The sequence below is a fragment of the Anolis sagrei genome, chromosome Y (genome assembly GCF_037176765.1).
Source record: "Anolis sagrei isolate rAnoSag1 chromosome Y, rAnoSag1.mat, whole genome shotgun sequence".
Classification (NCBI taxonomy): domain Eukaryota; kingdom Metazoa; phylum Chordata; class Lepidosauria; order Squamata; family Dactyloidae; genus Anolis; species Anolis sagrei.
The window spans coordinates 35342377-35369469 of NC_090035.1; the positions used below are offsets into that span (position 1 = coordinate 35342377).

Below are 27093 nucleotides of genomic sequence, written 5' to 3' on the forward strand. Positions count from 1 at the left end.
AGAAGGCCCCCTCTCTTCCACCAGCCGCGCTTGAGATGGGGGATCGAGAGCAGGGCCTCCTCTGCGGACCACCATGCCAGTGTTGGTTTGTATGTGAAGATGTGGTTGGTTCGACCCACCTTTTAGGGCTTTATAGGTAATAACCAGCACTTTATATTTAGTCCGGAAGCAGACTGGCAGCCAGTGCAGTTGCTGCAGCAGGGGGAAAGTTCTCTTCTTAAATGGTGCTCCAGTTAGTAACCTAGCTGCCACTCTTTGAAGCTTCCAAACTGTTTTCAAAGGCAGCCCCACGAAGCAAGTGTTGCAGTAGGCCAGGCGGGATGTAATTAAGGCATGGACTACCATGGCCAAATCTGGCGTCTGGACGTACAGGTACAGCTGGCGTACAAGTTTTAATTGTGAAGGCACTCCTGGCCACTGCCAACACCTGAGGTTCCAGGGACAGTGATGAGTCCAGAATCACTCAAAAGCTGAAAACTTGCATCTTCAGGGGGATGTAACCCCATCCAACACAGGCTGTAACCCTATACCCTAATCTGCCTTCCAACTGCCTTCCAACTGACCAGGAGTACCTCTGTCTTGTCTGGATTTAGTTTCAACTTGTCCCCTGTGGAGCAAGAGTACAGCTGAATTATGCAATGTTAATTTCAGTACTTTCTACTTAAAAGGGTCAAGTTATGGGAATAGTCATGAAAGGTCACTGCCAGTAGAAACGAATACTGATGCCCACATGCAGGAGTGTTTTTATATCTGCAATGTGAATGGAAGACGGTATATTCATCAAGGAAGAATATTGTCAGTGCGTCATCATTTGGAAAGCTCTGGTTTAAAGACAAATACTATTCCTGGGAATGCTTTGCACAAGCACCTTATCATTCAATTCAAGAGGTAGAATCTACATGCCTGGGATAGCTGTTTGCCTACATTCTCCCTTCTCCAGCTCGGAGAAGGCCTACTTAAGTAGCTGAGAGGAAAAAAGGAAGTGGCCCGAGGCTGTTAGGAATGGTGGGAGTTGAAGCCCAAAATACTGGAGGGTCCAAGTTGACCCATGCTTGGGAAAGCTGCTTGCTTACATTCTCCCTTCTCCATCTCGGAAATAGATGGGGCCTGAGACTGTTTGGAATGGTGGGTGTTGAAGTCCAAAACACCTGGAGGGAAGGCCCAAGTTGGCCCATGCCTAGTGTAGACTCATATAATCCAGTTCAAAGCAGATAGTCTGGGATTCGATCCTGGGCGACAGGGCAGTGTATATCCAGGCTCGGTTAACTTTACAGCAGGGACCACCTCGGCTGCGTCATTTCCTGCCTTTTGGTCGGCCAAGGAAGGTGCAGCTGCTTCGCAGACTGTGTTAGGTTCCTTTCTTGAAGTGGGGTGGGCAATCTTTGGCCCTTCCTTCGCTTAAACTCCCCCCGCGGGGCCTTCCGGGAGACGTAGCCCCAAACCCCTGAAGAGGAGCCGAATGAAGAAAAGCACCTTCCTCCTCCTCGAAGAAGAAAGGAAGCGGACTGACTACCCGGAGGCGACAGAAACGGCGTTTCGCAATTACGCTCTTTCGGCTTTTGAGAAGCTACGGTGTCCACCGAAGGACAAAATAATTCACTCAGAGATGACAAGAGCAAAGAGAGGGGGGGGGGAATGCTGTAGAGGGGAGGGATTTCCGGCGCGTCCGGCTCTCGGCGCGCATGCGCGGAGTGGCCTTTGTCCCATTGAGTGAACTGAGGCGATGCTATCGGCGAGCAAGAAAGTGGCGGCGGTGGTGGAGGCGGCCCCAGCGGGGGTAGGCGGCGGAGATGGCTCCCCCGAGGCCCCACTCGCGGCCCCCGTTGCGGCGCCTCCTTTTGCCCCACCTCAGGCCGCTCCAGGCTCTCTGGGCGGCACGGAGGCCTCGGAACGAGCGCCCCGCAAAAAAGAGCCTGCCCGGGCCTCGCCGCCTGGTGCCCTCTCTGAAGTAGCGCCCGCCGGGCCTGCCACAGGAGCTGGGCCTGGCCTGGGCCCTGAGAGCACCGGCATCGCCGAGACCCCTGAAGGCCGCCGGACCAGTCGCAGGAAACGGGCCAAGGTTTTATTTATTTACTAGCTGTACCCGCCACGCGTTGCAGTTGCCAGTCTTCCCTTCCTCTTTCTCTCCTTCTTTCTTTCTCATCCTCCTTCCCTCCCTCTTTCCTTCTTTCCCATCCATCCTTCCTATTCTACCTCTTTCCTTCCTTCCCCTCCCTTTTTCTTTCTCTCATTTCTTCCTTCTCTCCCTATTTTTGGACTGGAACTCCCAGCAGTCCTCCTGCTATCTATTGCTATCTAATCTATATATCTTATTTATTTATTTATTTATTTATTTATTTATTTATGTGTTTATTTACGACATTTATATGCCGCCCTTCTCACCCCGAAGGGGACTCAGAGTGGCTTACAAGGTATGTATTACATACAATATATTATATTATTAGCATAGTACAATGTCAGCATTAAACATTGCTATATTGCACCATACTACTATATGGTAATATTAGACCAATCTCCCTGTTGTGCCACCTCTACAAAGTTCTGGAGATACTTATTTTGCATACAGTTATGGAAAAAATAGACCCATGTCTGATTCCATAGCAAGCTGGCTTCAGGAAAGGCAAAAGCTGCACATCGCAAGTGCTGAACCTGACTTGGCGCATAGAAGATGGCTTTGAAAGGCAGCAAATCACAGGAGCTGCCTTTATAGACCTGTCAGCAGCCTATGATACTGTGAACCACCGCCTCCTCCTGAGAAAATGTATAATATCACAAAGGACTACCACCTCACCCGCCTCATAGGAAACCTGCTACAAAAGAGGAGCTTTTTTGTTGAGTTACAGAGCCAGAAAGGTAGATGGCGGAAACAGAAGAACGGCCTGCTTCAGGGGAGCATGCTTGCTCCATCAATGTTCAACATTTACACAAATGACCAGCCATTGCCAGAAGGGACAGAGAGCTTCATCTATGCTGATGATTGTGCCATTACTGCTCAAGCAGGGAGCTTTGGGATGGTAGAACAGAAGCTTTCTGAAGCTCTAGGTGCCCTTACTGCCTTTTACAGGGAAAACCAGCTGATCCCTAACCCATCTAAAACACAGACATGTGCTTTTCACCTCAAGAACAGACATCCCGAGCTCTGAGGATCACCTGGGAAGGAATTCCACTGGAGCACTGCAATGCACCCAAATACCTGGGAGTCACTCTGGACCGTGCTCTTACCTACAAGAAGCACTGCCTGAACATCAAGCAAAAAGTGGGTGCTATCATGCGAAAGCTGGCTTGCACAACCTGGGGATCACAACCAGATACAGTGAAGACATCTGCCATTGCTCTATACTACTCTGCTGTTGAGTATGCATGCCAAGTGTGGAACACATCTCATCACGCTAAAACAGTGGATGTAGCTCTTAATGAGACATGCCACATTATCACGGGGTGTCTGCGCCCTACACCACTGGAGAAATTACACTGTTTAGCCGGTATTGCACCACCTGACATTCACCGGGAAGTGGCAGCCAATAGTGAAAGGCCCAAGGCAGAGACATCTCCAGTTCATCCCTTGTTTGGGTATCAGCCAGCACATCAACGACTTAAATCAAGAAATAGTTTTCTAAGATCTACAGAGACACTCGCTGGACCACCTCAGCAAGTGAGAGTCCAAGGGTGTTCAGCCACTACTGCATCACCTGACATCTGTCAGAAAGTAGCAGCCAATAATTAAAGGACCAAGGCATTGATATCTCCGGCCCATCCCCTGTTTGGATAACAGCCAGCATACCAACGCTTTAAATCAAGAAACAGCTTCCTAAAATCTACAGAGACACTTACAAGTAGCAGACTAAAACCCAGAACCTCAATCAATGGCTGATACCAAATGAGAGACTCCCCACTGGGCACACAGAAGACTGGGCAACTTGGAAGGCACTGAACAGACTGCACTCTGGCACCACGAGATGCAGAACCAACTTCAAGAAATGGGGCTACAAAGTGGAATCCACAACATGCGAGTGTAGAGAAGAGCAAACCACAGACCACCTGCTGCAATGCAACCGGAGCCCTGCCACATGCACAGTGGAGGACCTCCTTGCAGCAACCCCAGAGGCACTCCAAATGGCTAGCTACTGATCAAAGGATATTTAATCAACTACCAAGCTTGCAAACTCTGTTTTGTCTGTTAGTTAGAAATGTAATACAATTGTCTGGTTGCTACTGACACGTTAAATAAAAATAAATAAATAAATAGTAATATTATTAGTAATATTACATGTAATATAAATATATAATTATAATATCATGCTATTATTATTATATTGCATTACATTATAGTATTATAAATATTATAAAAAGGTAAAGGTAGTCCCCTGACATTAAGTCCAGTCATGTCTGACTCTGGGGTGTGGTGCTCATCTCCATTTCTAAGCCGAAGAGCCAGCGTTGTCCGTAGACACCTCCAAGGTCATGTGGCCGGCATGACTGCATGGAGTGCCGTTACCTTCCCGCCGGAGCGGTACCTATTGATCTACTCACATTTGCATGTTTTCGAACTGCTAGGTTGGCAGAAGCTAGGGCTGACAGCGGAAGCTCACGCCGCTCCCCGGAATCGAACCTGCAACCTTTCGATCAACAAGCTCAGCAGCTCAGTGCTTTAACCCACTGCGCCAATATACAATATATTGTGTTAAATCATATTATTAGAACAGCACAGTAGACAAGATGGAACTGTCCCCTGGCCCCCTCTCTCTTCACTCTCACCCAGAGCAGCAGTTGGTGCTGGGGTGAGGGGTCTCCAGCTGATGGCATATCCAGGACACAAGGTGGAACTGTCTGGAGGATTGCTGTGAGTTGCAGTCCAGGATTAGGTAATTGCGAAATATTTACGGGTTGGGATGCTCTCAAAGAAATCCAAGGAGAAGCAAGCCAATTGCAACATTCACACTTGCCTCAAGCAGACAAGAGTTCTTTCTCCTACCTTGGACATTATTCATTCATTCATTCATTTATTACATATATTTCTACCCCATCTTTCTCCCCACAAGGGGACTCAGGGCGGCCTCACATGAGCATCAGATGATGCTATCTTAGCTTAGGCGATCCCTCGTAGTCCAAGGATGATGGTGCTCCAAGTGTTGTATCTTGGCTGTGGGTCCATAGGTGACTGGAGCCCTATTCTTGATCTGCATCTTCTCCCACAGTGAGGGCATCGGTTTCCAGGTGGAAGGCGGTCCTGGTCAGGGTTGGCGTGATGCGCCTTCCTCTTAGCCCATTTCTCTCTTTCATCCTCCATTCATGCCTCTTCAAATTCTGCAGCACTGAATTTGACCTCCAGCTGGAGCGCTCAAAGGGCCAGGGCTTCCCAGTTCTCAGTGTCTATGCCAGAGTTTTTAAGGTTGGCTTTGAGCCCATCTTTAAATCTCCTTTCCTGCCTGCCAACATTCTGTTTTCTGTTCTTGAGTTCGGAATAGAGCAACTGCTTTGGGAGACTGTGGTCGGGCATCCGGACAACGTGGCTGGTCCAGCGGAGTTGATGGCAGAGGACCTTCGCTTCAATGTTTGTGGTCTTTGCTTCTTCCAGCACACTGACATTTGTCTTCCCAAGAGATTTGCAGGATTTTCCGGAGGCAGCGCTTATGGAATCGTTCCAGGAGTTGCATGTGACGTCTGTAGACAGTCCACATCTTTCAGGCTTATAGCACGGTTGGAAGGACAGTAGCTTTATAAACAAGCACCCTGGTCTCCCAACGGATGTCCCGGTCCTCAAACACTCTCTGCTTCATTTGGAAAAATGCTGCACTCGCAGAGCTCAGGCGATATTGAATTTCAGTGTCAGTGTTGATTTTTGTGGAGAGGTGGCTGCCAAGGTAGCGGAAATGGTCAACATTTTCTAATGTTACACCATTAAGCTGTATTTCTTGCATTGGAGAGGGAATGGCCGGTGACTGCTGGAAGAGCACTGGTTTTCTCGATGTTTAATGACAGGCCGAGCTTCTCAGATGCTTCTGCAAAAGTGTTTAGAGTGACTTGTAGGTCTTCTGAATGCTATCAACATACACACCATAGGAATTACAATTAAAACAATAAAATCATTTTAAAACATTATACAAAATCATCAAATAAATTCATTTAACAATCAAATAAATTCATTCCACAAATATATAAATACCACTTTTCCTAGTTTCCAACAGACCCCACAACCTCTGAGGATGCCTGCCAATAGATGTGAACAAAACATCAGGAGAGACTGCTTCTAGAATATGTTGCTATCCAATGCTTCTAAGAGTTTCCTGGGCACCAAATGTGAAAAGGAGAGAGAATAGTTTTTTGTATACAGATTCTGTAAAATTTAAAAACAATTCCAAGGAATTTAAAATTGTTTTAGAGTAGGGACAGTTTTGATGTTGATGCATATTGATGAGTGACAGATTAGTCTGTTGATAAACTACTTGTAATAGATTTGGTTTATATATATGTCTGGAGACCATGTCCTATGAGAAGCAGCTTAAAGAGCTGGGTCTCTTTAGCCTGCAGGAGAGAGAGGGTCGAGGGAAGACATGATCTCCATGTTTAAATATTTGAAAGGATGCGATAAGAAAGAGTGAGCAGGCTTGTTTTTTCCTGCCTTGAAGACTCGGACTCAGAACAATTGATTCAAATTGCAGGAAAAGAGACCTCTGGAAAGGTTTTACTCTTTAGTGGCACTGTGCTGTGCCAGTTGGTAGCCACTCTGAGTCTCTCTACGGAGGTTGAGAAAGGATGGGATACATATGCCCTAAATAAATAAATCCACCTGAACTTTAGGAAGAACTTCCTGACCGTGATACCTATTCAACAGTGGGACTCTCTGTCTCCTAGTCTGGTAGAGGTTCTTCCTTGGAGACGTTTAAACAGAGGCTGGATGGCCATCTGTTAGGGGGATTTTGTGCTTTTGCCTCACTGCAGGGGGTTGAACTAGATTCTGCATGGGAATTCTCATTACCTGTTATACTGGTATTTTCTCTCTTTGTTTCGCCCTGTTTCCTTCACTCTTAATTTCCCCAGTCTTGCTTGCAGCATAAATCATTGTACTACAATAATTTACTTGTTTAGTTTTGATTATATTTGGGTGAATGTGCTTACAGGTTGAATATAGAGAAATGGATGAGAGCCTCGCTAACCTTTCTGAAGATGAGTACTATTCTGAAGAAGAGAGGAATGCTAAAGCAGAGAAAGAAAAAAAACTGCCTCCTCCGCTTCCTCCAGAGCAAGAGAATGAAAGTGAGCCAGAAGAACCATCTGGTGAGTTGAGGGTCCCGTCTCATTGGATAATTGTTGACATGTGTCTGACACACAGAAGCTTATTGTAATGGACCCAACATATACCCCTCCCAATGTCTGCCTTAGATTTTTAAAATATAAAATAAATGCTAGTGTCTTTATAGAAGCATGTTTGATTCTGTAGGTGGCTTTTTGCAGGAAGGTTAGCTGTCCAGACTGAAATACTGGTGAGATAATAGGAGGCTTGCTCTAGAAGCATGCTCTTTATACTTCTAAGTCTAGATAGGTTGAAAGCCTGTTCAACCTATCAGTGAGCCAGTCAGCCACCTTTTATATCAGTGCAACAAGTATTCATGAGTGCTAACAAGTTCAGTAAAAAGTTTGTCTAGAATTCAGTGCCTCTAGAGTGTACTAGGTTTTGCTTCTGAGAGTGAAATAAAGCATAATCAAAATTAAGTAACCTAAGTTTTATGTTTTTCAGTCTATAGAAATCCTTGATGTTTTAAATCCTTGGTTAGTTGTTGTTTATTCATTCAGATGCTTCCGACTCTTTGTGACGCCAGAGCTCCCTGTCGACCGTCACCACCCCCAACTTCTTTAGAGTCAAGCCAGCCACTTCAAGGATACCATCCATCGATCTTGCTCTTGGTCGGCCCCTCTTCCTTTTTTCTTCCATTTTCCTAAGCATCATTGTCTTCTCTAAGCTTTCCTGTCTTCTCATGATGTGGCCAAAGTACTTCATCTTTGCCTCTAATATCCTTCCCTCCGGTTGGACTTTATTTCCTGGACAATGGACTGGTTTGATCTTCTTGCGGTCCAAGGTACTCTCAGAATTTTCCTCCAACCCCATAGTTCAAAAGCGGGGAATACCATTGCTATCCTTGGTTAGACTATTTGCATATTCTTCCTTATTGTAAGCATGAAATATATTCTGTGTTTTGCTCTGATATGTTAATACATTGATTCATTGTTGTTTACCAGCCAGATGTCCTTAAAACAGTGGTTCTCAACCTGTGGGTCCCCAGATGCTTTGGCCTTCAACTCCCAAAAATCCTAACAGCTGATAAACTCGCTGGGATTTCTGGAAGTTGTAGGCCAAAACACCTGGGGACCCACAGGTTGAGAACCACTGCCTTAAAACATTATTTGTGCCTATTTTCCCCATAAGAATCTGACAAAAGGTTCCAACAAGAAGGATGAAGCAATAGAAGATTGCATAATGTGATGGTTGAACCAGGTTCCAGAAGATGGTATCCCAAGAAGATGCAATTTCTCCTAATCTGGAATCACAGACTCTCAGGTTGTCATGTCCCCCAAATGACTTGAACAAAGTCTCTGAGATCTCATATTTCTTTCACAGGGCAAGCAGGAGGACTTCAAGACGACAGTTCTGGAGGATATGGAGACTGCCAAGCATCAGGTGTGTGTCTGAGGCTTGCCACTTAGTAGGAAGAGCCCCCAAATCAGGGATTGATGCTTGCAAGTAAATGGCCATGTTGGATGGTCAGACCTTCACATCAAGTCCAGGAGAATTGTATGTGCCCATTAAAAAAGGGAGGGGGGATAACTTTGTATCACAGTTGGATAACATGATGAGAAATTAAACATACTCTTGAATTCTTTAGTCAGGTTTTATATTTCTCCACTCTTTCTTGAGTTTAGTCAGTACACTGCTGCTTTGTAAGTTGAAAAGATAGTTAGTTTGGGGCGTAATGAGGACCTTTAACATTGTACAGAATGTCACATATATATTTCTAAGAAGTGATATTAGTAGGAATGTTCAACTTTCTTGTCATTTGCTGAATATTTAATATATTCAAGCTGCTATTATGTTTATTCTGCCTGGGAGTAATCCCTTTTGAACACAGTGGGACTTACTGTCAAGTAAATATGTGTAGAATGATGTTGTGCTTTAGATATAAAAATCTTAGGTGTACCTTGCTTTGTTTTGAAAACAGAGGGGCTGAAAGAAGCCTTTCTTTCATCCCTAGAACTTCCCGCCAGGATCCTCGCCTGAGTATAAGCCGAAGGGGGCTTTTTCAGCCTTAAAAAGGGGCTGAAAAACTAGGCTTATACTAGAGTATATACAGTAATTGTTTTGCTTCTGTGAAACAACTAGAAATTATCCAATTTTGTCAGACTACCACACACTATCCAAAAATATAACAATAGATTCTGGACTACATTCTTCCTACTCTTGTCTATATTTATAGTAACTTGCTTACTGGGATGCATAGTAAAAAAAAAATCCATTGGAGACTAGTGGTGGCAGCACAGGGGATTTTCAAAAGCTTTCCAAAAAATTAAAAGATTTCCCCAATATCAAGGATAACATAGAGTACTTTGTCACTCTTGATTTATATTGTCCTGTTGTTGCTGGCTAAAATTTTATGGGATTTTAGATTAAACATTTAACATGATGTCTGTGGACATGCCATACTTCTTTCTTCACTTGTCATTTTCAAGACAATATCACATTAGTATCTTAAAGTGGGGGCACCTACTTTCCTATTGTGTGGCTGCCTCCTGCAGAATTCCGGGGGTTTTTGTTTAGGGAAGCCGGGACCTCTCTGGCTGAGAATTCCAAAGGTCTTGCCAAATTACGGGTTTTTGTTGTTCATCTACCTAACTACAGTCTGAAATTAGGTGTGTGAAATACATGCTAAGATTTCACGTTATTTGTTAAGTGGTTGTGCCTTGCATCTTACAACATATTTTAAAAACAGGGAGCAGGGAGAACAGCACAGAAGTGGGGAAGGAAAGCCATCAAGTTTGTGGGAAAGCAAAAGTCTGAAGTTACATGCTTTCTGCACTTCTTAGCAGAGATTAAGGTGACTTTATGTAGCAACTTCTTGGATGCTTTTGCATACTTGTCACACGTGTTTATTCTTTATAGGTGTGGAGGGAGCGGCTTTCCAGAGCAGACTTCCGCATGATCGGATTACATCACAGGAAGCAGCTTGTTTTCCAGACATTATCAGTAGCCCACAACAAACTCAGAAAGTGTTTCTTTACATCAGAAACAGGACGGTATGTTAATCAGTGGGAGCACAATACATTTCCCCTTGTCTCAAGAGCTTTCTGAGTGGTCCTGCAGAAGGACCATTTATATTGGCTTGCCTTCTTTTGTGCACGTATTTGAACATTAGTAGTCCTTACACCCCAAACTCTGCTGTTTTATGTAGATTCTAGTGACATTTTCTGAGGGCCCTTCTACACTTATCTAAAACACAGGAGGAATCCTCACCGCCTCCCACAACCCCAAGCTTTCCCTCAGTGAGTGGCTGAATGCCATCCTGGGTCAAACAAAGGTCGACCCGGGATGGCATCCAGTCCCCAGCTCCCCATTCTTCCCTCAAAATGTACCTAAGGGGGCCTGGCGGCGGAGCACATCCCTCCGGAGAATCCTCTTGATGATTGGAAATGACACGTCAGGAGGGGGGAGGAAGGAAATTTCAGGCCCCTCTGGTAGGTTTAGAGGGATGAATGGGAGCTGGAGGAGAGTGGGTGGATACCATTCCGCTCCTCCGGACTTTTGGGAGCCCAAAGACGCGGGTTGGCTATGGGGACTGTCCCCTGTGGTCCCCACAGAGCCCTATATCTTAGCTTAAGCTTGGATCTTTAGAGATGTTCTACTAGGAAACCCTGGCTTACTCTGCATTAATTTGCTTTTACTTGAGGTGCTTGGATGCCTCAGGTAAAAAGTGAATCAGATCTCGCATTTTGGGCCAGTCTGGTTTATATCTATACTAGCTTGGGGACCTGGCGTTGCCCGGGTTATTCGAGAAAGTGGGTATGGCTGTTCTGTATGCCAAGTTTGGTCTTTATTGGTCTTTGGATAACGGCTGCATTATTTTCAGGAAGCGAGTGAAGGTACATGAAGTCCCATCATCCATGGGCCATCCCCTTTCAAACTGCAGCAGGATATAGAGTGGGTCATGGGGGCTCTGTGTGCCAAGTTCGGTCTTTATCAGTCATTAGATGAGTCATTATATGAGGGTGGCAGTGGTGTCAGTAAGTGAGTGAAGGTAGTGCAAGTCCCATGATCCAAAGTCCATCCACTTTCAAACTGTAGCAGGATGTAGAGTGGATCATGGGGGCTCTGTGTGCCAAGTGTGGTCTTGATTGGTCATTAGAAGAGGGTTGCAGCAATCTTCAGAAGGGAGTGGAGGTACTTGAAGTCCCATCATCCATGGTCTGTCCTCCTCCAAACTGCACCAGGATGTAGAGTGGGTCATTGGAGCTCCATGTGCCAAGTGTAGTGTTGATTAGTCATTGGCGAGGGTCTCAGTGGTCTCAGGAAGTGAGAAAAGGTACTGCAAGTCCCATCATCCATCTCCAAATTTTTCCAAACAACACCAGGACGTAAAGTGGGTCATGAGAGGTCTATGTGCCAAGTTTGGTCTTGATCCGTCATTGGATGAGGTTTGCAGAGGTCTCAGAATGTGAGTTAAGGTACTGGAAGTTCCATCATCCATGGTCCACCATTCTCCAAAACTGTAGCAGGATGTAGAGTGGGTCGTGGGGGCTCTGTGTGCCAACGTTGGTCTTGATTGGTCATTAGATGAGTTTTGCAGCAGTCTTGGGTAGTGGAGGTACTTGAAGTCCCATCATCCATGGTCTGCTGTCCTCCAAACTGCTCCAGGATGTAGAGTGGGTCATTGAAGCTCCATGTGCCAAGTTTAGTCTTGATGAGTCATTGGCGAGGGTCTCAGTGGTCTCAGGAAGTGAGTGAAGTGACTGCAAGTCCCATCATCCATTGTCAAATTCTTCCAAACCACACCAGGATGTAGAGTGGGTCATGCTGGGTCTCTATGTAAATTGTGGTCCTGATCCATCATCGTTGGCAGTTGTAATGGTCTTAGGAAGGGAGTGCAGGTATTGCAAGTCCCATCGTCCATGGTGCATCCTCCTTCCAACTGCACCTGGATGTAGAGTGCGTCATGGAGACGTGCCAAGTTTGGTATTTATTGGTAATTGGATGAGGGTTGCAGTGGTCTAAAGAATTGAGCAATGGTACTGCAAGTCCCATAACCCATGGTCCATCCCCAGCCAAACCACACCAGGACGTAAAGTGGGTCATGAGAGGTCTATGTGCGAAGTTTGGTCCTGATCAGTCATTGGATAAGGTTAACAGCGGTCTCAGAATGTGAGTGGTGGTACTGCAAGTCCCATCATCCATGGTTCATACTCCTCCAAACTGCAGTAGGATGTCGAGTGGGTCATGGGGGCTCTGTGTGCCAAGTTTCGTCTGTATTGGTAGTGTTCTGACCCAGCCCCCGGCCTTTCCTTTCCTCTCTTTGTCATCTCGGAATGTTGGATTTGAGGCTGGCCAATCAGAGACCATATGCAAATTTCCTTCTGTCATGCCCCATTTCTGCCATGAACCCTCTCCTCCACCAGGGGCTCCTATTGAAGCTGGCCAATCAGAGACCATATGCAAATAGCACCACAGCGGCACCCAATCAGAAAGCTGCCACATACACCTTCCGCCCTCCGCACCTCTGTCCTTCCCATACAAACACTCTTCTTTATTAAATACTAGTTTGGGGACCCGGCGTTGCCCGGGTTATTAGAGAAAGTGGGTAATGGTGGTTCTGTATGCCAAGTTTGGTCTTTATTGGTCTTTGGATAACGGCTGCATTATTTTCAGGAAGTGAGTGAAGGTACTTGAAGTCCCATCATCCATGGCCCATCCTCCTACAAACAGCAGCAGGATATGGAGTGGGTCCTAGGGGCTCATGTGTGCCAGGTTTGGTCTTTATCAGTCATTAGATGAGGGTGGCAGTGGTGTCAGTAAGTGAGTAAAGGTAGTGCAAGTCCCATCATCCAAAGTCCATCCTCTTTCAAACTGCAGCAGGATGTAGAGTGGATCTTTTAGGCCCTGTGTGCCAAGTTTGGTCCTGATTGGTCATTAGAAGAGGGTTGCAGCAATCTTCGGAAGGGAGTGTAGGTACTTGAAGTCCCATCATCCATGGTCTGTCCTCCTCCAAACTGCACCAGGGTGTAGAGTGGGTCATTGGAGCTCCATGTGCCAAGTTTAGTCTTGATTAGTCATTGGCGAGGGTCTCAGTGGTCTCAGGAAGTGAGCAAAGGTACTGCAAGTCCCATCATCCATCTCCAAATTTTTCCAAACAACACCAGGACATAAAGTGGGTCATGAGAGGTCTCAGAATGTGAGTGAAGGTACTGGAAGTTCCATCATCCATGGTCCACCCTTCTCCAAAACTGCAGCAGGATGTAGAGTGGGTCATGGGGGCTCTGTGTGCCAACGTTGGTCTTGATTGGTCATTAGATGAGTTTTTCAGCAGTCTTGGGTAGTGGAGGTACTTGAAGTCCCATCATCCATGGTCTGCCATCCTCCAAACTGCTCCAGGATGTAGAGTGGGTCATTGAAGCTCCATGTGCCAAGTTTAGTCTTGATGAGTCATTGGCGAGGGTCTCAGTGGTCTCAGGAAATGAGTGAAGTGACTGCAAGTCCCATCATCCATTGTCAAATTCTTCCAAACCGCACCAGGATGTAGAGTGGGTCATGCTGGGTCTCTGTGTAAATTGTGGTCCTGATCCATCATCGTTGGCAGTTGTAATGGTCTTAGGAAGGGAGTGCAGGTATTGCAAGTCCCATCGTCCATGGTGCATCCTCCTTCAAACTGCACCTGGATGTAGAGTGCGTCATGGAGACGTGCCAAGTTTGGTATTTATTGGTAATTGGATGAGGGTTGCAGTGGTCTAAAGAATTGAGCAATGGTACTGCAAGTCCCATAACCCATGGTCCATCCCCGGCCAAACCACACGAGGACGTAAAGTGGGTCATGAGAGGTCTATGTGCGAAGTTTGGTCCTGATCAGTCATTGGATAAGGTTAACAGCGGTCTCAGAATGTGAGTGGTGGTACTGCAAGTCCCATCATCCATGGTTCATACTCCTCCAAACTGCAGTAGGATGTCGAGTGGGTCATGGGGGCTCTGTGTGCCAAGTTTCGTCTGTATTGGTAGTGTTCTGACCCAGCCCCCGGCCTTTCCTTTCCTCTCTTTGTCATCTCGGAATGTTGGATTTGAGGCTGGCCAATCAGAGACCATATGCAAATTTCTTTCTGTCATGCCCCATTTCTGCCATGAACCCTTTTCTCCACCAGGGGCTTCTATTGAAGCTGGCCAATCAGAGACCATATGCAAATAGCACCACAGCGGCACCCAATCAGAACGCTGCCACATACACCTTCCGCCCTCCGCACCTCTGTCCTTCCCATACAAACACTCTTCTTTATTAAATACTAGTTTGGGGACCCGGCGTTGCCCGGGTTATTAGAGAAAGTGGGTAATGGTGGTTCTGTATGCCAAGTTTGGTCTTTATTGGTCTTTGGATAACGGCTGCATTATTTTCAGGAAGTGAGTGAAGGTACTTGAAGTCCCATCATCCATGGCCCATCCTCCTACAAGCAGCAGCAGGAAATAGAGTGGGTCATGGGGGCTTTGTGTGCCAGGTTTGGTCTTTATCAGTCATTAGATGAGGGTGGCAGTGGTGTCAGTAAGTGAGTGAAGGTACTGCAAGTCCCATCATCCAAAGTCCATCCTCTTTCAAACTGCAGCAGAATGTAGAGTGGATTATGGGGGCTCTATGTGGAAGGTTTGGTCTTGATTGGTCGTTTGAAGAGGGTTGCAGCAATCTTTGGAAGGGAGTGGAGGTACTTGTAGTCCCCTCATCCATGGTCTGTCCTCCTCCAAACTGCACCAGGGTGTAGAGTGGGTCATTGGAGCTCCATGTGCCAAGTGTAGTCTTGATTAGTTATTGGCGAGGGTCTCAGTGGTCTCAGGAAGTGAGCAAAGCTACTGCGGCTCTGTGTGCCAAAGTTTGGTTTTGTTCGGACATTAGATGAGGGTTGCAGCAGTCTTGGGAAGAGAGTGGAGGTACTTGAAGTCCCATCATCCATTGTCTGTCCTCCTCGAAAGTACACTGGGATGTAGAGTGGGTCATGGGGACTCTCTGTGCCAAGTTTGATCTTCATCAGTCATTGGCGAGGGTCTCAGTGGTCTCAGGAAGTGAGTGAAGTGACTGCAAGTCCCATCATCCATTGTCAAATTCTTCCAATCCGCACCAGGATGTAGAGTGGGTTATGCGGACTCTCTGTGTAAATTGTGGTCCTGATCTATCATTGTTGGCAGTTATAATGGTTTTAGGAAGGGAGTGCAGGTATTGCAAGTCCCATCGTCCATGGTGCATCCTCCTCCAAGCCGCACCAGGATGTAGAGTGGGTCATAGAGACTCAGTGTGCCAAGTTTGGTCTTTATCGGTAATTGGATGAGGGTTGCAGTGGTCTCAAAAATTGAGCAAAGGTACTGCAAGTCCCATAATCCATGGTCCATCCCCGGCCAAACCACACCAGGACGTAAAGTGGGTCATGAGAGGTCTATCATCCTCCTCCAAACTGCAGGCTGGCCAATCAAAACGCTGGCACATACTCCTCCCGTCACACCACCACACTTTTGCCCTCCGCATACAAACTTTCACCTCTATTATATGTATAGACTAGCTTGGGGACCCGGCGTTGCCCGGGTTATTAGAGAAAGTTGGTAATGGTGGTTCTGTATGCCAAGTTTGGTCTTTATTGGTCTTTGGATAACGGCTGCATTATTTTCAGGAAGTGAGTGAAGGTACTTGAAGTCCCATCATCCATGGCCCATCCTCCTACAAACAGCAGCAGGAAATAGAGTGGGTCATGGGGGCTTTGTGTGCCAGGTTTGGTCTTTATCAGTCATTAGATGAGGGTGGCAGTGGTGTCAGTAAGTGAGTGAAGGTACTGCAAGTCCCATCATCCAAAGTCCATCCTCTTTCAAACTGCAGCAGAATGTAGAGTGGATTATGGGGGCTCTATGTGGAAGGTTTGGTCTTGATTGGTCGTTTGAAGAGGGTTGTAGCAATCTTTGGAAGGGAGTGGAGGTACTTGTAGTCCCCTCATCCATGGTCTGTCCTCCTCCAAACTGCACCAGGGTGTAGAGTGGGTCATTGGAGCTCCATGTGCCAAGTGTAGTCTTGATTAGTTATTGGCGAGGGTCTCAGTGGTCTCAGGAAGTGAGCAAAGCTACTGCGGCTCTGTGTGCCAAAGTTTGGTTTTGTTCGGACATTAGATGAGGGTTGCAGCAGTCTTGGGAAGAGAGTGGAGGTACTTGAAGTCCCATCATCCATTGTCTGTCCTCGAAAGTACACTGGGATGTAGAGTGGGTCATGGGGACTCTCTGTGCCAAGTTTGATCTTCATCAGTCATTGGCGAGGGTCTCAGTGGTCTCAGGAAGTGAGTGAAGTGACTGCAAGTCCCATCATCCATTGTCAAATTCTTCCAATCCGCACCAGGATGTAGAGTGGGTTATGCGGACTCTCTGTGTAAATTGTGGTCCTGATCTATCATTGTTGGCAGTTATAATAGTTTTAGGAAGGGAGTGCAGGTATTGCAAGTCCCATCGTCCATGGTGCATCCTCCTCCAAGCCGCACCAGGATGTAGAGTGGGTCATAGAGACTCAGTGTGCCAAGTTTGGTCTTTATCGGTAATTGGATGAGGGTTGCAGTGGTCTCAAAAATTGAGCAAAGGTACTGCAAGTCCCATAATCCATGGTCCATCCCCGGCCAAACCACACCAGGACGTAAAGTGGGTCATGAGAGGTCTATCATCCTCCTCCAAACTGCAGGCTGGCCAATCAAAACGCTGGCACATACTCCTCCCGTCGCACCACCACACTTTTGCCCTCCGCATACAAACTTTCACCTCTATTATATGTATAGACTAGCTTGGGGACCCGGCGTTGCCTGGGTTATTAGAGAAAGTTGGTAATGGTGGTTCTGTATGCCAAGTTTGGTCTTTATTGGTCTTTGGATAACGGCTGCATTATTTTCAGGAAGTGAGTGGAGGTACTTGAAGTGCCATCATCCATGGCCCATTCTCCTACAAACAGCAGCAGGATATAGAGTGGGTCATGGGGGCTCATGTGTGCCAGGTTTGGTCTTTATCAGTCAATAGATGAGGAGTAAATAGATGAGGGTGTCAGTGGTGTCAGTAAGTGAGTAAAGGTAGTGCAAGTCCCATCATCCAAAGTCCATCCTCTTATAAACTGCAGCAGGATGTAGAGTGGATCTTTTAGGCCCTGTGTGCCAAGTTTGGTCTTGATTGGTCATTAGAAGAGGGTTGCAGCAATCTTCGGAAGGGAGTGTAGGTACTTGAAGTCCCATCATCCATGGTCTGTCCTCCTCCAAACTGCACCAGGGTGTAGAGTGGGTCATTGGAACTCCATGTGGCAAGTTTAGTCTTGATTAGTCATTGGCGAGGGTCTCAGTGGTCTCAGGAAGTGAACAAAGGCAGTGCAAGTCCCATCATCCATCTCCAATCTTTTCCAAACAACACCAGGACATAACGTGGGTCATGAGAGGTCTATGTGCCAAGTTAGGTCTTGATCCGTCATTGGATGAGGTTTGCAGAGGTCTCAGAATGTGAGTGAAGGTACTGGAAGTTCCATCATCCATGGTCCACCCTTCCTCAAAACTGCAGCAGGATGTAGAGTGGGTCATGTGGTGCTCTGTGTGCCAACTTTGGTCTTGATTGGTCATTAGATGAGTTTTGCAGCAGTCTTGGGTAGTGGAGGTACTTGAAGTCCCATCATCCATGGTGTGTCCTCCAAACTGCACCCGGATGTAGAGTGGGTCATTGAAGCTCCATGTGCCAAGTTTAGTCTTGATTAGTCATTGGCGAGGGTCTCAGTGGTCTCAGGAAGTGAGTGAAGTGACTGCAAGTCTCATTATCCATTGTCAAATTCTTCCAAACCTCACCAGGATGTAGAGTGGGTCATGCGGGCTCTCTGTGGTCCTGATCCATCATCGTTGGCATTTGTAATGGTCTTAGGAAGGGAGTGCAGGTATTGCAAGTCCCATTGTCCATGGTGCATCCTCCTCCAAACTGCAGCAGGATGTCGAGTGCGTCATAGAGACTCAGTGTGCCAAGTTTGGTCTTTACCGGTAATTGGATGAGGGTTGCAGTGGTCTGAAGAATTGAGCAATGGTACTGCAAGTCCCATAATCCACGGTCCATCCCCGGCCAAACCACCCCAGGACGTAAAGTGGGTCATGAGAGGTCTATGTTTGTTTATTGTTATGTTATGTTTTCTATTGTATTGTGTTTTGAGGCTTCGGCCCGTGTAAGCCGCATCGAGTCCTTCGGGAGATGCTAGCGGGGTACAAATAAAGTTAATAATAATAATAATAATAATAATAATAATAATATGTGCCATGTTTGGTCCTGATCATTCATTGGATGGGGTTAACAAAGGTCTCAGAATGTGAGTGATGGTATTGCAAGTCCCATCATCCATGGTCCATCCTCCTCCAAACTGCAGTAGGATGTAGAGTGGTTCATGGGGGCTCTGTGTGCCAAGTTTGGTCTGTATTGGTAATTTTCTGACCCAGCCCCCTCTGGCCTTTTCCTTTCCTCTCTTTGTCATCTCGGAATCTTGGAATTGAGGCTGGCCATTCAGAGACCATATGCAAATTTCCTTCTCATGTCCCCGTTTCTGTCATGAACTCCTCCTTTCTTCCCTTCTTTCTTCCCTTCCTTTCTCTACTTCCTTCTCCTTCCTTTAATTCTTTGCCTCCCTGCCTTCCCTCCTTCCTCTCCCTCCTTGTTCCCTTTCCTTTTCTCCATTACTCCTCCCACCTTTTCTTTCCTTCCCTCCTTTCCCTTCCTCCCTTTCTTTCCTTCCTTCCCCCCCCCACACCATATATAATTACAATAATTTTTATATTACTGCTATATATACTGCTATATAATACATAAATATTATATATATTATTGATATATGTATTACTATATAATATGTTACTACTATATATTACTATATTAAACAGCCTCTACCATGTTATTGGGGAGAGGAAAGACAGGAAAGAAGGAAGGGGGGAAGGCAGGAAGGAGAGAAAGAAGGAAAGAAAGGTACCAAAGAAAGGAAGGAAGGAAGAAGATAAGTAGAAATGAAAGGAAAGGCAGGAAAGAGGTAAAGAAGGAAGGAGAAAAGGAAATAAAATGTGAAAGAAGCAAGGAAATGGAAGGAAGAAATGAGACAAAGGAAGAAGTAGAGAAAGTGGGAGGGAAGGAAAGAAAGAGAGAAGGAAGGATGAAACCAAAGAGTGAAAGAAGGAATGAAAGAAACAGGTAGAGAAGGAAGAAAGGAGAAAAAGGGGAAGGGAAAAAAAAGTGGGGGGAGGAATAGGTTGGTACCTCTCTTTCATAACAGTCCAGATATCTACCTCTACTTCGAAAATTCTTACTACAGGCCACAACAACGCCTGGCAGGGCACAGCTAGTACTGTATATTAATGCATCTGAAGAAGTGGATTAAAATCCACAAAAGCTCAGCCCAAAACATTACTTAAAGGGAATGCTAGATTACATCCCACTTTTTCATGTCTTATCACTTTCCATGCACTGAATAATTCATTTGTCACACCTTCTTTGCAAGTTGCAACTTATCGTCCTCCAGATACCTTCTTACTAGGCTACACCGCTCAAATGAGGAACACAGAATTACAAGACGCTCTCACTTTAAGCAAATTTATCATTCAGTGGACAGTTGTCTCCAGGCCTCCAACACAAATTCTGGCCTTGGATTCAGCTTGTTCCGTCTCTTTGTGCGTGTTGCTCTCTGCAGCACAACTGGAGAAGCAATCCTTGACTTCTTATTGAGACCTCAGTTGTGGTAAATATCAGTAAAAAAAGGGGGGCGGGGGAGTTTGAGCGGTCTGAGCTGTCGCACAAGCTGGTCATATACCCTATTTACTCTAACACTCACTTATTTTGGCTAAATTACTTTGCCTAAATGAGGTTGTGCATTAAATTCATGTCACGCAGTAAGCCTAGTGCTGAGCCCAAGCAAAAGGGGAAGATACTTCAGAATCCCTTGGAGCTGCTTTCAGGGACATCATCTCTAATTTAACAACCATCGCGTAATGCTATGCAATGCTGGGATTTGTAGTTTGGTGAGACATCCACATTCTTTGGCAGAGAAAGCTCAAGGCTTTCCAGAGGGAATTGAAGACTTGGATGTTTAGACAAGCCTTTGAGAATGTCTAACCCCAATGGTCCACAATTAATCACACAGCACTGCACTTTTATCCCATGCCCTTGTTCCTTAGCTACAACTTACTCTATCCCATTCCCTTGTTCTCATTTACAGTTGGCCATGTTTTATGACCGTTCTCACCATAGGATATTGGGTGCTGTTCTGAGTTCAAATTGTTGTTTTATATGCTATTGGTTTTATTTTTGTATTGTACTCTGTTTAGTCCCATCATCCATGGTCTGCCGTCCTCCAAACTGCTCCAGGATGTAGAGTGGGTCATTGAAGCTCCATGTGCCAAGTTTAGTCTTGATGAGTCATTGGCGAGGGTCTCAGTGGTCTCAGGAAGTGAGTGAAGTGACTGCAAGTCCCATCATCCATTGTCAAATACTTCCAAACCGCACCAGGATGTAGAGTGGGTCAAGCTGGGTCTCTGTGTAAATTGTGGTCCTGATCCATCATCGTTGGCAGTTGTAATGGTCTTAGGAAGGGAGTGCAGGTATTGCAAGTCCCATCGTCCATGGTGCATCCTCCTTCAAACTGCACCTGGATGTAGAGTGCGTCATGGAGACTCAGTGTGCCAAGTTTGGTATTTATTGGTAATTGGATGAGGGTTGCAGTGGTCTGAAGAATTGAGCAATGGTACTGCAAGTCCCATAATCCACGGTCCATCCCCAGCCAAACCACACCAGGACGTAAAGTGGGTCATGAGAGGTCTATGTGCGGTTTGGTCCTGATCACTCATTGGATAAGGTTAAGAGCAGTCTCGGAATGTGAGTGGTGGTACTGCAAGTCCCATCATCCATGGTTCATCCTCATCCAAACTGCTGTAGGATGTAGAGTGGGTGATGGGGGCTCTGTGTGCAAGGTTCGTCTGTATTGGGAGTGTTCTGACCCAGCCCCCGGCCTTTCCTTGCCTCTCTTTCTCATCTCAGAATCTTGCATTTGAGGCTGGCCAATCAGAGACCATATGTAAATTTCCTTCTGCCATGCCCCATTTCTGCCATGAACCCTCTTCTCCACCAGGGACTCCTATTGAAGCTGGCCAATCAGAGACCATATGCAAATAGCACCACAGCGGCACCCAATCAGAAAGCTGCCACATACACCGCCCGCCGCCCTTCCTCTGTCCGATACAAACACTCTTCTTTATTATAGACTAGCTTGGGGACCCGGCGCTGCCCGGGTTATTAGAGAAAGTGGGTAACGGCGGTTCTGTATGCCAAGTTTGGTCTTTATTGGTCATTGGATAACGGCTGCATTGTTTTCAGGAAGTGAGTGAAGGTACTTGAAGTCCCATCATCCAAAATCCATCCTCCTTCAAACTACAGCAGGATGTAGAGTGGGTCATGGGGGTTCTGTGTGCCAAGTTTGGTCTTGATCAGTCATTGGAGTAGGGTCGCAGTGGTTTCAGTAAGTGAGTGAAGGTATTGCAAGTCCCATCATCCATGGTCTGTTCTTCCTCCAAACCTCACCAGAATGTTGAGTTGGCCAAGGGGGCGCTCTGTGCCAAGTTTGGTCTTTCTTGGTATTTGAATAAGTGGCGCTGTGGTTTTAGGAAGCGAGTGAAGGTACTTGAAGTCCCATCATCCATCATCCGTCCTCCTCCAAACAGCATCGGGATGTAGAGTGGGTCATGGGGGCTCTGTGTGCCAAGTTTGGTCTTCATCGGACATTATATGAGGGTTGTAGCTGTCTTGGGAGGGGAGTGGAGGTACTTGAAGTCCCATCATCCATGATCTGTCCTCCTCAAAAGTGCACCAGGATGTAGAGTGGGTCATGGGGACTCTGTGTGCCAAGTTTGGTCTTGATCAGTCATTGGCGAGGGTCTCGGTGGTCTCAGGAAGTGATGAAGTGACTGCAAGTCCCATCATCCATTGCCAAATTCTTCCAAACCGCACCAGGATGTAGAGTAGGTCATGCGGGCTCTCTGTGTGAATTGTGGTCCTGGTTCATCATTGTTGGCAGTTGTAATGGTCTTAGGAAGGGAGAGCAGGTATTGCAAGTCCCATCGTCCATGGTGCATCCTCCTCCAAACTGCACCAGGATGTAGAGTGCATCATGGAGACTCAGTGTGCCAAGTTTGGTCTTTATCGGTTATTGGATGAGGCTTTCAGTGGTCTCAAGAATTGAGCAATGGTACTGCAAGTCCCATAATCCATGGTCTATCCCAGGCCAAACCATACCAGGACATAAAGTGGATCATGAGAGGTCTATGTGCCAAGTTTGGTCCTGATCGGTCATTGGATGAGGTTAACAGCGGTCTCAGAATGTGAGTGATGGTACTGCAAGTCCCATCATCCATGGTTGCAGTAGGCTGTAGAGTGGGTCATGGGGGCTCTGTGTGCCAAGTGTGGTCTGTATTGGTAATTGTCTGACTCAGCCCCCTCTGGCCTTTTACTTTCCTCTCTCTGTCATCTTGGAATCTTGGAATTGAGGCTGGCCAATCAGAGACCATATGCAAATTTCCTTCTCATGTCCCCGTTTCTGCCATGAACTGTTTTCTCCACCAGGGGCTCCTATTGAAGCTGGCCAATCAGAGACCATATGCAAATAGCACCACTGCGGCAGACAATCAGAATGTTGGGACTTTCAGGCTGGCCAATCAAAACGCTGGCACATACTCCGCCCGCCCTCCACAATTCCTCTGTCTGATACAAACACTCTTCTTTATTATATACTAGCTTGGGGACCCGGCGCTGCCCGATTTATATGAGAAAGGAATTGTGTCTCAAGGTTGGTCTTTATCAGTTATTTATACGACTCGCAGTTGTCTCAGGAAGTTAGTGAAGTTACTGTGAGTCCCATTATCTGTGGTCCTTCCCCCTCCAAACTGGTCCAGGATGGAGAGTTGGTCATGGAGGTTTTGTGTGCCAAGTTTGGACTGGATCGGTCATTAGATGAATGTTGTAGAGGTCTTGGGAAGTGAGTGGAGGTACTTGAAGTCCCATCATCCATAGTCTGTACTCCCCCAAACCTCACCAGAATGTTGAGTTGGCCATGGGGGCTCTATGTTTCAAGTTTGGTCTTTATTGGTTTTTGAATGAGTGTCGCTATGGTTGCAGGAAATGAGTGAACATACTGCAAGTCCCATCATCCATCGTCCATCCTTCAAACAGCACCGGGATGTAGGGTGGGTCATGGGGGCTGTGTGTGCCAAGTTTGGTCTTGATCGGTCATTAGATGAGGGTTGCAGCAATCTTGGGAAGGGAGTGGAGGTAGTGAGAAAGTGGGTAATGGCGGTTTTGTATGCCAAGTTTGGTCTTTATTGGTCATCGGATAATGTTTTCAGGAAGTGAGTGAAGGTACTTGAAGTGCCATCATCCATGGTCCACCCTTCTCCAAACAGCAGCAGGATATAGAGTGGGTCATGGGGGCTCTGTGTGCCAAGTTTGGTCTTTATCAGCCATTGGATGAGGGTGGTAGTGGTTTCAGTAAGTGAGTGAAGGTAATGCAAGTCCCATCATCCAGTCCAAACTGCAGCAGGATGTAGAGTGGGTCATGGGGGCTCTGTGTGCTAAGTTTGGTCAAGATTGGTCATTGGATGAGGGTTGCAGCAATCTTGGGAAGGGAGTGGAGGTACTTGAAGTCCCATCATCCACGGTCTGTCCTCCTCCAAATTGCACCAAGATGTAGAGTGGGTCATGGGGGCTCTGTGTGTTAAGTTTGGTGTTGATCAGTCATTGGATTAGGATCGCAGTGGTTTCAGTAAGTGAGTAAACGTACTGCAAGTCCCATAATCCATGGTCAACCCTCCTCCAAAACTGCAGCAGGATGTAGAGTGGGTCATGGGGGCTCTGTGTGCCAAGTTTGGTCTAGATTGGTCATTAATGAGGGTTGCAGCAATCTTGGGAAGGGAGTGGAGGTACTTGAAGTCCCATCATCCATGGTCTGTCCTTCTCGAAAGTGCTCCAGGATGTAGAGTGGGTCATGGAGACTGTGTGCCAATTTTGGACTTGATCAGTCATTGGCGAGGGTCTCAGTCGTCTCAGGAAGTGAGTGAAGTGACTGCAAGTCCCATCATCCATTGACAAATTCTTCCAAACCGCACCAGGATGTAGAATGGGTCATGCAGGCTCTCTGTGTAAATTGTGGTCCTGACCCATCATTGTTGGCAGTTGTAATAGTCTTAGGAAGGGAGTGCAGGTATTGGAAGTCCCATCGTCCATGGTGCATCCTCCTCCAAACTGCACCAGGATGTAGAGTGCATCATGGAGACTCAGTATGCCAAGTTCGATCTTTATTGCTAATTGGATGAGGGTTGCAGTGGTCTCAAGAATTGAGCAAAGGTACTGCATGTCCCATAATCCATGGTCCATCCCCAGCCAAACCACACCAGGACGTAAAGTGGGTCATGAGAGGTCTATGTGCCAAGTTTGGTCCTGATCAGTCATTGGATGAGGTTAAAAGCGGTCTCAGAATGTGAGTGATGGTACTGCAAGTCCCATCATCCATGGTTCATCCTCCTCCAAACTGCAGTAGGCTGTAGAGTGGGTCTTGTGTGCTCTGTGTGCCAAGTCTGGTCTGTATTGGTAATCTTCTGACAGAGCCTAAGGCCTTTCCTTTCCTCTCTTTGTCATCTCGGAATCTTGGAATTGAGGCTGGCCAATCAAAGACCATATGCAAATTTCCTTCTCATGTCCCCGTTTCTGTCATGAACTCTTTTCTCCACCAGGGGCTCCTCTTGAAGCTGGCCAATCAGAGACCATATGCAAATAGCACCGCTGCCCACCAATCGGAATCTTGGAACTTTCAGGCTGGCCAATCAGAGACCACAGTGGCAGCCAATCAGAAAGCTAGCACATACACCGCCACACTTTTGCCCTCCGCATACAAACTTTCACCTTTATTATAGACTAGCTTGGGGACCCGGTGCTGCCCGGATTATTAGAGAAAAGAATTGTATATCAAGGTTGGTGTTTATCAGTTATTTATATGGCTCGCAGTGGTCTCAGGAAGTTAGTGAAGGTACTGTGATTCCCATCATCTGTGGTCCATTGTCCTCCAAACTGCACCAGGATGGAGAGAGGGTCATGGAGGCTCTGTGTGCCTAGTTTGGTCTTGATCAGTCATTGGATGAGGTTAACAGCGGTCTCAGAATGTGAGTGATGGTACTGCAAGTCCCATCATCCATGGTTCATCCTCCTCCAAACTGCAGTAGGATGTCGAGTGGGTCATGGCGGCTCTGTGTGCCAAGTCTGGTCTGTATTGGTAATTGACTCAGCGCCCTCTGGCCTTTTCCTTTCCTCTCTTTGTCATCTCGGAATCTTGGAATTGAGGCTGGCCAATCAGAGACCATATGCAAATTTCCTTCTCATGTCCCCGTTTCTGTCATGAACCCTCTTCTCCACCAGGGGCTCCTATTGAAGCTGGCCAATGAGAGACCGTATGCAAATAGCACCACAGCCGCAGCCAATCAGAAAGCTGCCACAAACTTTTCCGCCCTACGTCCTCCCTCTGTCCTCCCTCACATACAAACTTTCACTTTTATTATATACTAGCTTGGGGACCCGGCGTTGCCCGGGTTATTAGAGAAAGTGGGTAATGGTGGTTCTGTATGCCAAGTTTGGTCTTTATTGGTCTTTGGATAACGGCTGCATTATTTTCAGGAAGTGAGTGAAGATACTTGAAGTCCCATCATCCATGGCCCATCCTCCTACAAACAGCAGCAGGATATAGAGTGGGTCATGCGGCCTCTGTGTGCCAAGTTTGGTCTTTATCAGTCATTAGATGAGGGTGGCAGTGGTGTCAGTAAGTGAGTGAAGGTACTGCAAGTCCCATCATCCAAAGTCCATCCCCTTTCAAACTGCAGCAGGATGTAGAGTGGATCATGGGGGCTCTGCGTGCCAAGTTTGGTCTTGATCGGTCATTAGAAGAGGGTTGCAGCAATGTTTTGAAGGGAGTGGAGGTACTTGAAGTCCCATCATCCATGGTCTGTCTTCCTCCAAACTGTAGCAGGATGTAGAGTGGGTCATTGGAGCTCCATGTGCCAAGTTTAGTCTTGATTAGTCATTGGCGAGGGTCTCAGTGGTCTCAGGAAGTGAGCAAAGGTACTGCAAGTTCCATCATCCATCTCCAATTTTTTCCAAACAACACCAGGACGTAAAGTGGGTCATGAGAGGTCTATGTGCCAAGTTTGGTCTTGATCCGTCATTGGATTAGGTTTGCAGAGGTCTCAGAATGTGAGTGAAGGTACTGGAAGTTCCATCATCCATGGTCCATCCTTCTCCAAAACTGCAGCAGGATGTAGAGTGGGTCATGGGGGCTCTGTGTGCCAAGTTTAGTCTTGATGAGTCATTGGCGAGGGTCTCAGTGGTCTCAGGAAGTGAGTGAAGTGACTGCAAGGATGTAGAGTGGGTCATGGAGACTCAGTGTGCCAAGTTTGGTCTTTATCGGTAATTGGATGAGGGTTGCAGTGGTCTCAAGAATTGAGCAATGGTACTGCAAGTCCCATAATCCATGGTCCATCCCCGACCAAACCACACCAGGACGTAAAGTGGGTCATGAGAGGTCTATGTGCCAAGTTTGGTCCTGATCAGTCATTGGATGAGGTTAACAGCGGTCTCCGAATGTGAGTGATGATACTGCAAGTCCCATCATCCATGGTTCATCCTCCTCCAAACTGCACCAGGATGTAGAGTGGGTCATGGAGACTCAGTGTGCCAAGTTCGGTAATTGGATGAGGATTGCAGTGGTCTCAAGAATTGAGCAAAGGTACTGCAAGTCCCATAATCCATGGTCCATCCCCGGC

At 46.7% G+C, this 27093-nt stretch overlaps 1 protein-coding gene across 4 annotated transcripts in view; it reads left to right on the plus strand.

Annotated features, from left to right (window-relative positions):
• The first annotated feature begins 1653 nt into the window (after positions 1 to 1653).
• LOC137095131 (lysine-specific histone demethylase 1A-like) overlaps positions 1654 to 27093 on the plus strand; it is a 95360-nt gene continuing 69920 nt past the window's right edge. For 2 of the 4 annotated variants that reach the window (XM_067461428.1, XM_067461427.1), the window contains exons 1-4: positions 1655 to 2059; positions 7119 to 7275; positions 8615 to 8674; positions 10151 to 10284. In XM_067461428.1, coding sequence (XP_067317529.1) covers positions 1724 to 2059; positions 7119 to 7275; positions 8615 to 8674; positions 10151 to 10284 — 687 coding nt within the window. In that variant the 5' untranslated portion in view covers positions 1655 to 1723. Of the gene's footprint in view, positions 2060 to 7118; positions 7276 to 8614; positions 8675 to 10150; positions 10285 to 27093 lie in introns of all 4 variants that reach the window. The other 2 variants (XM_067461426.1, XM_067461429.1) reach the window with 2 other exon arrangements.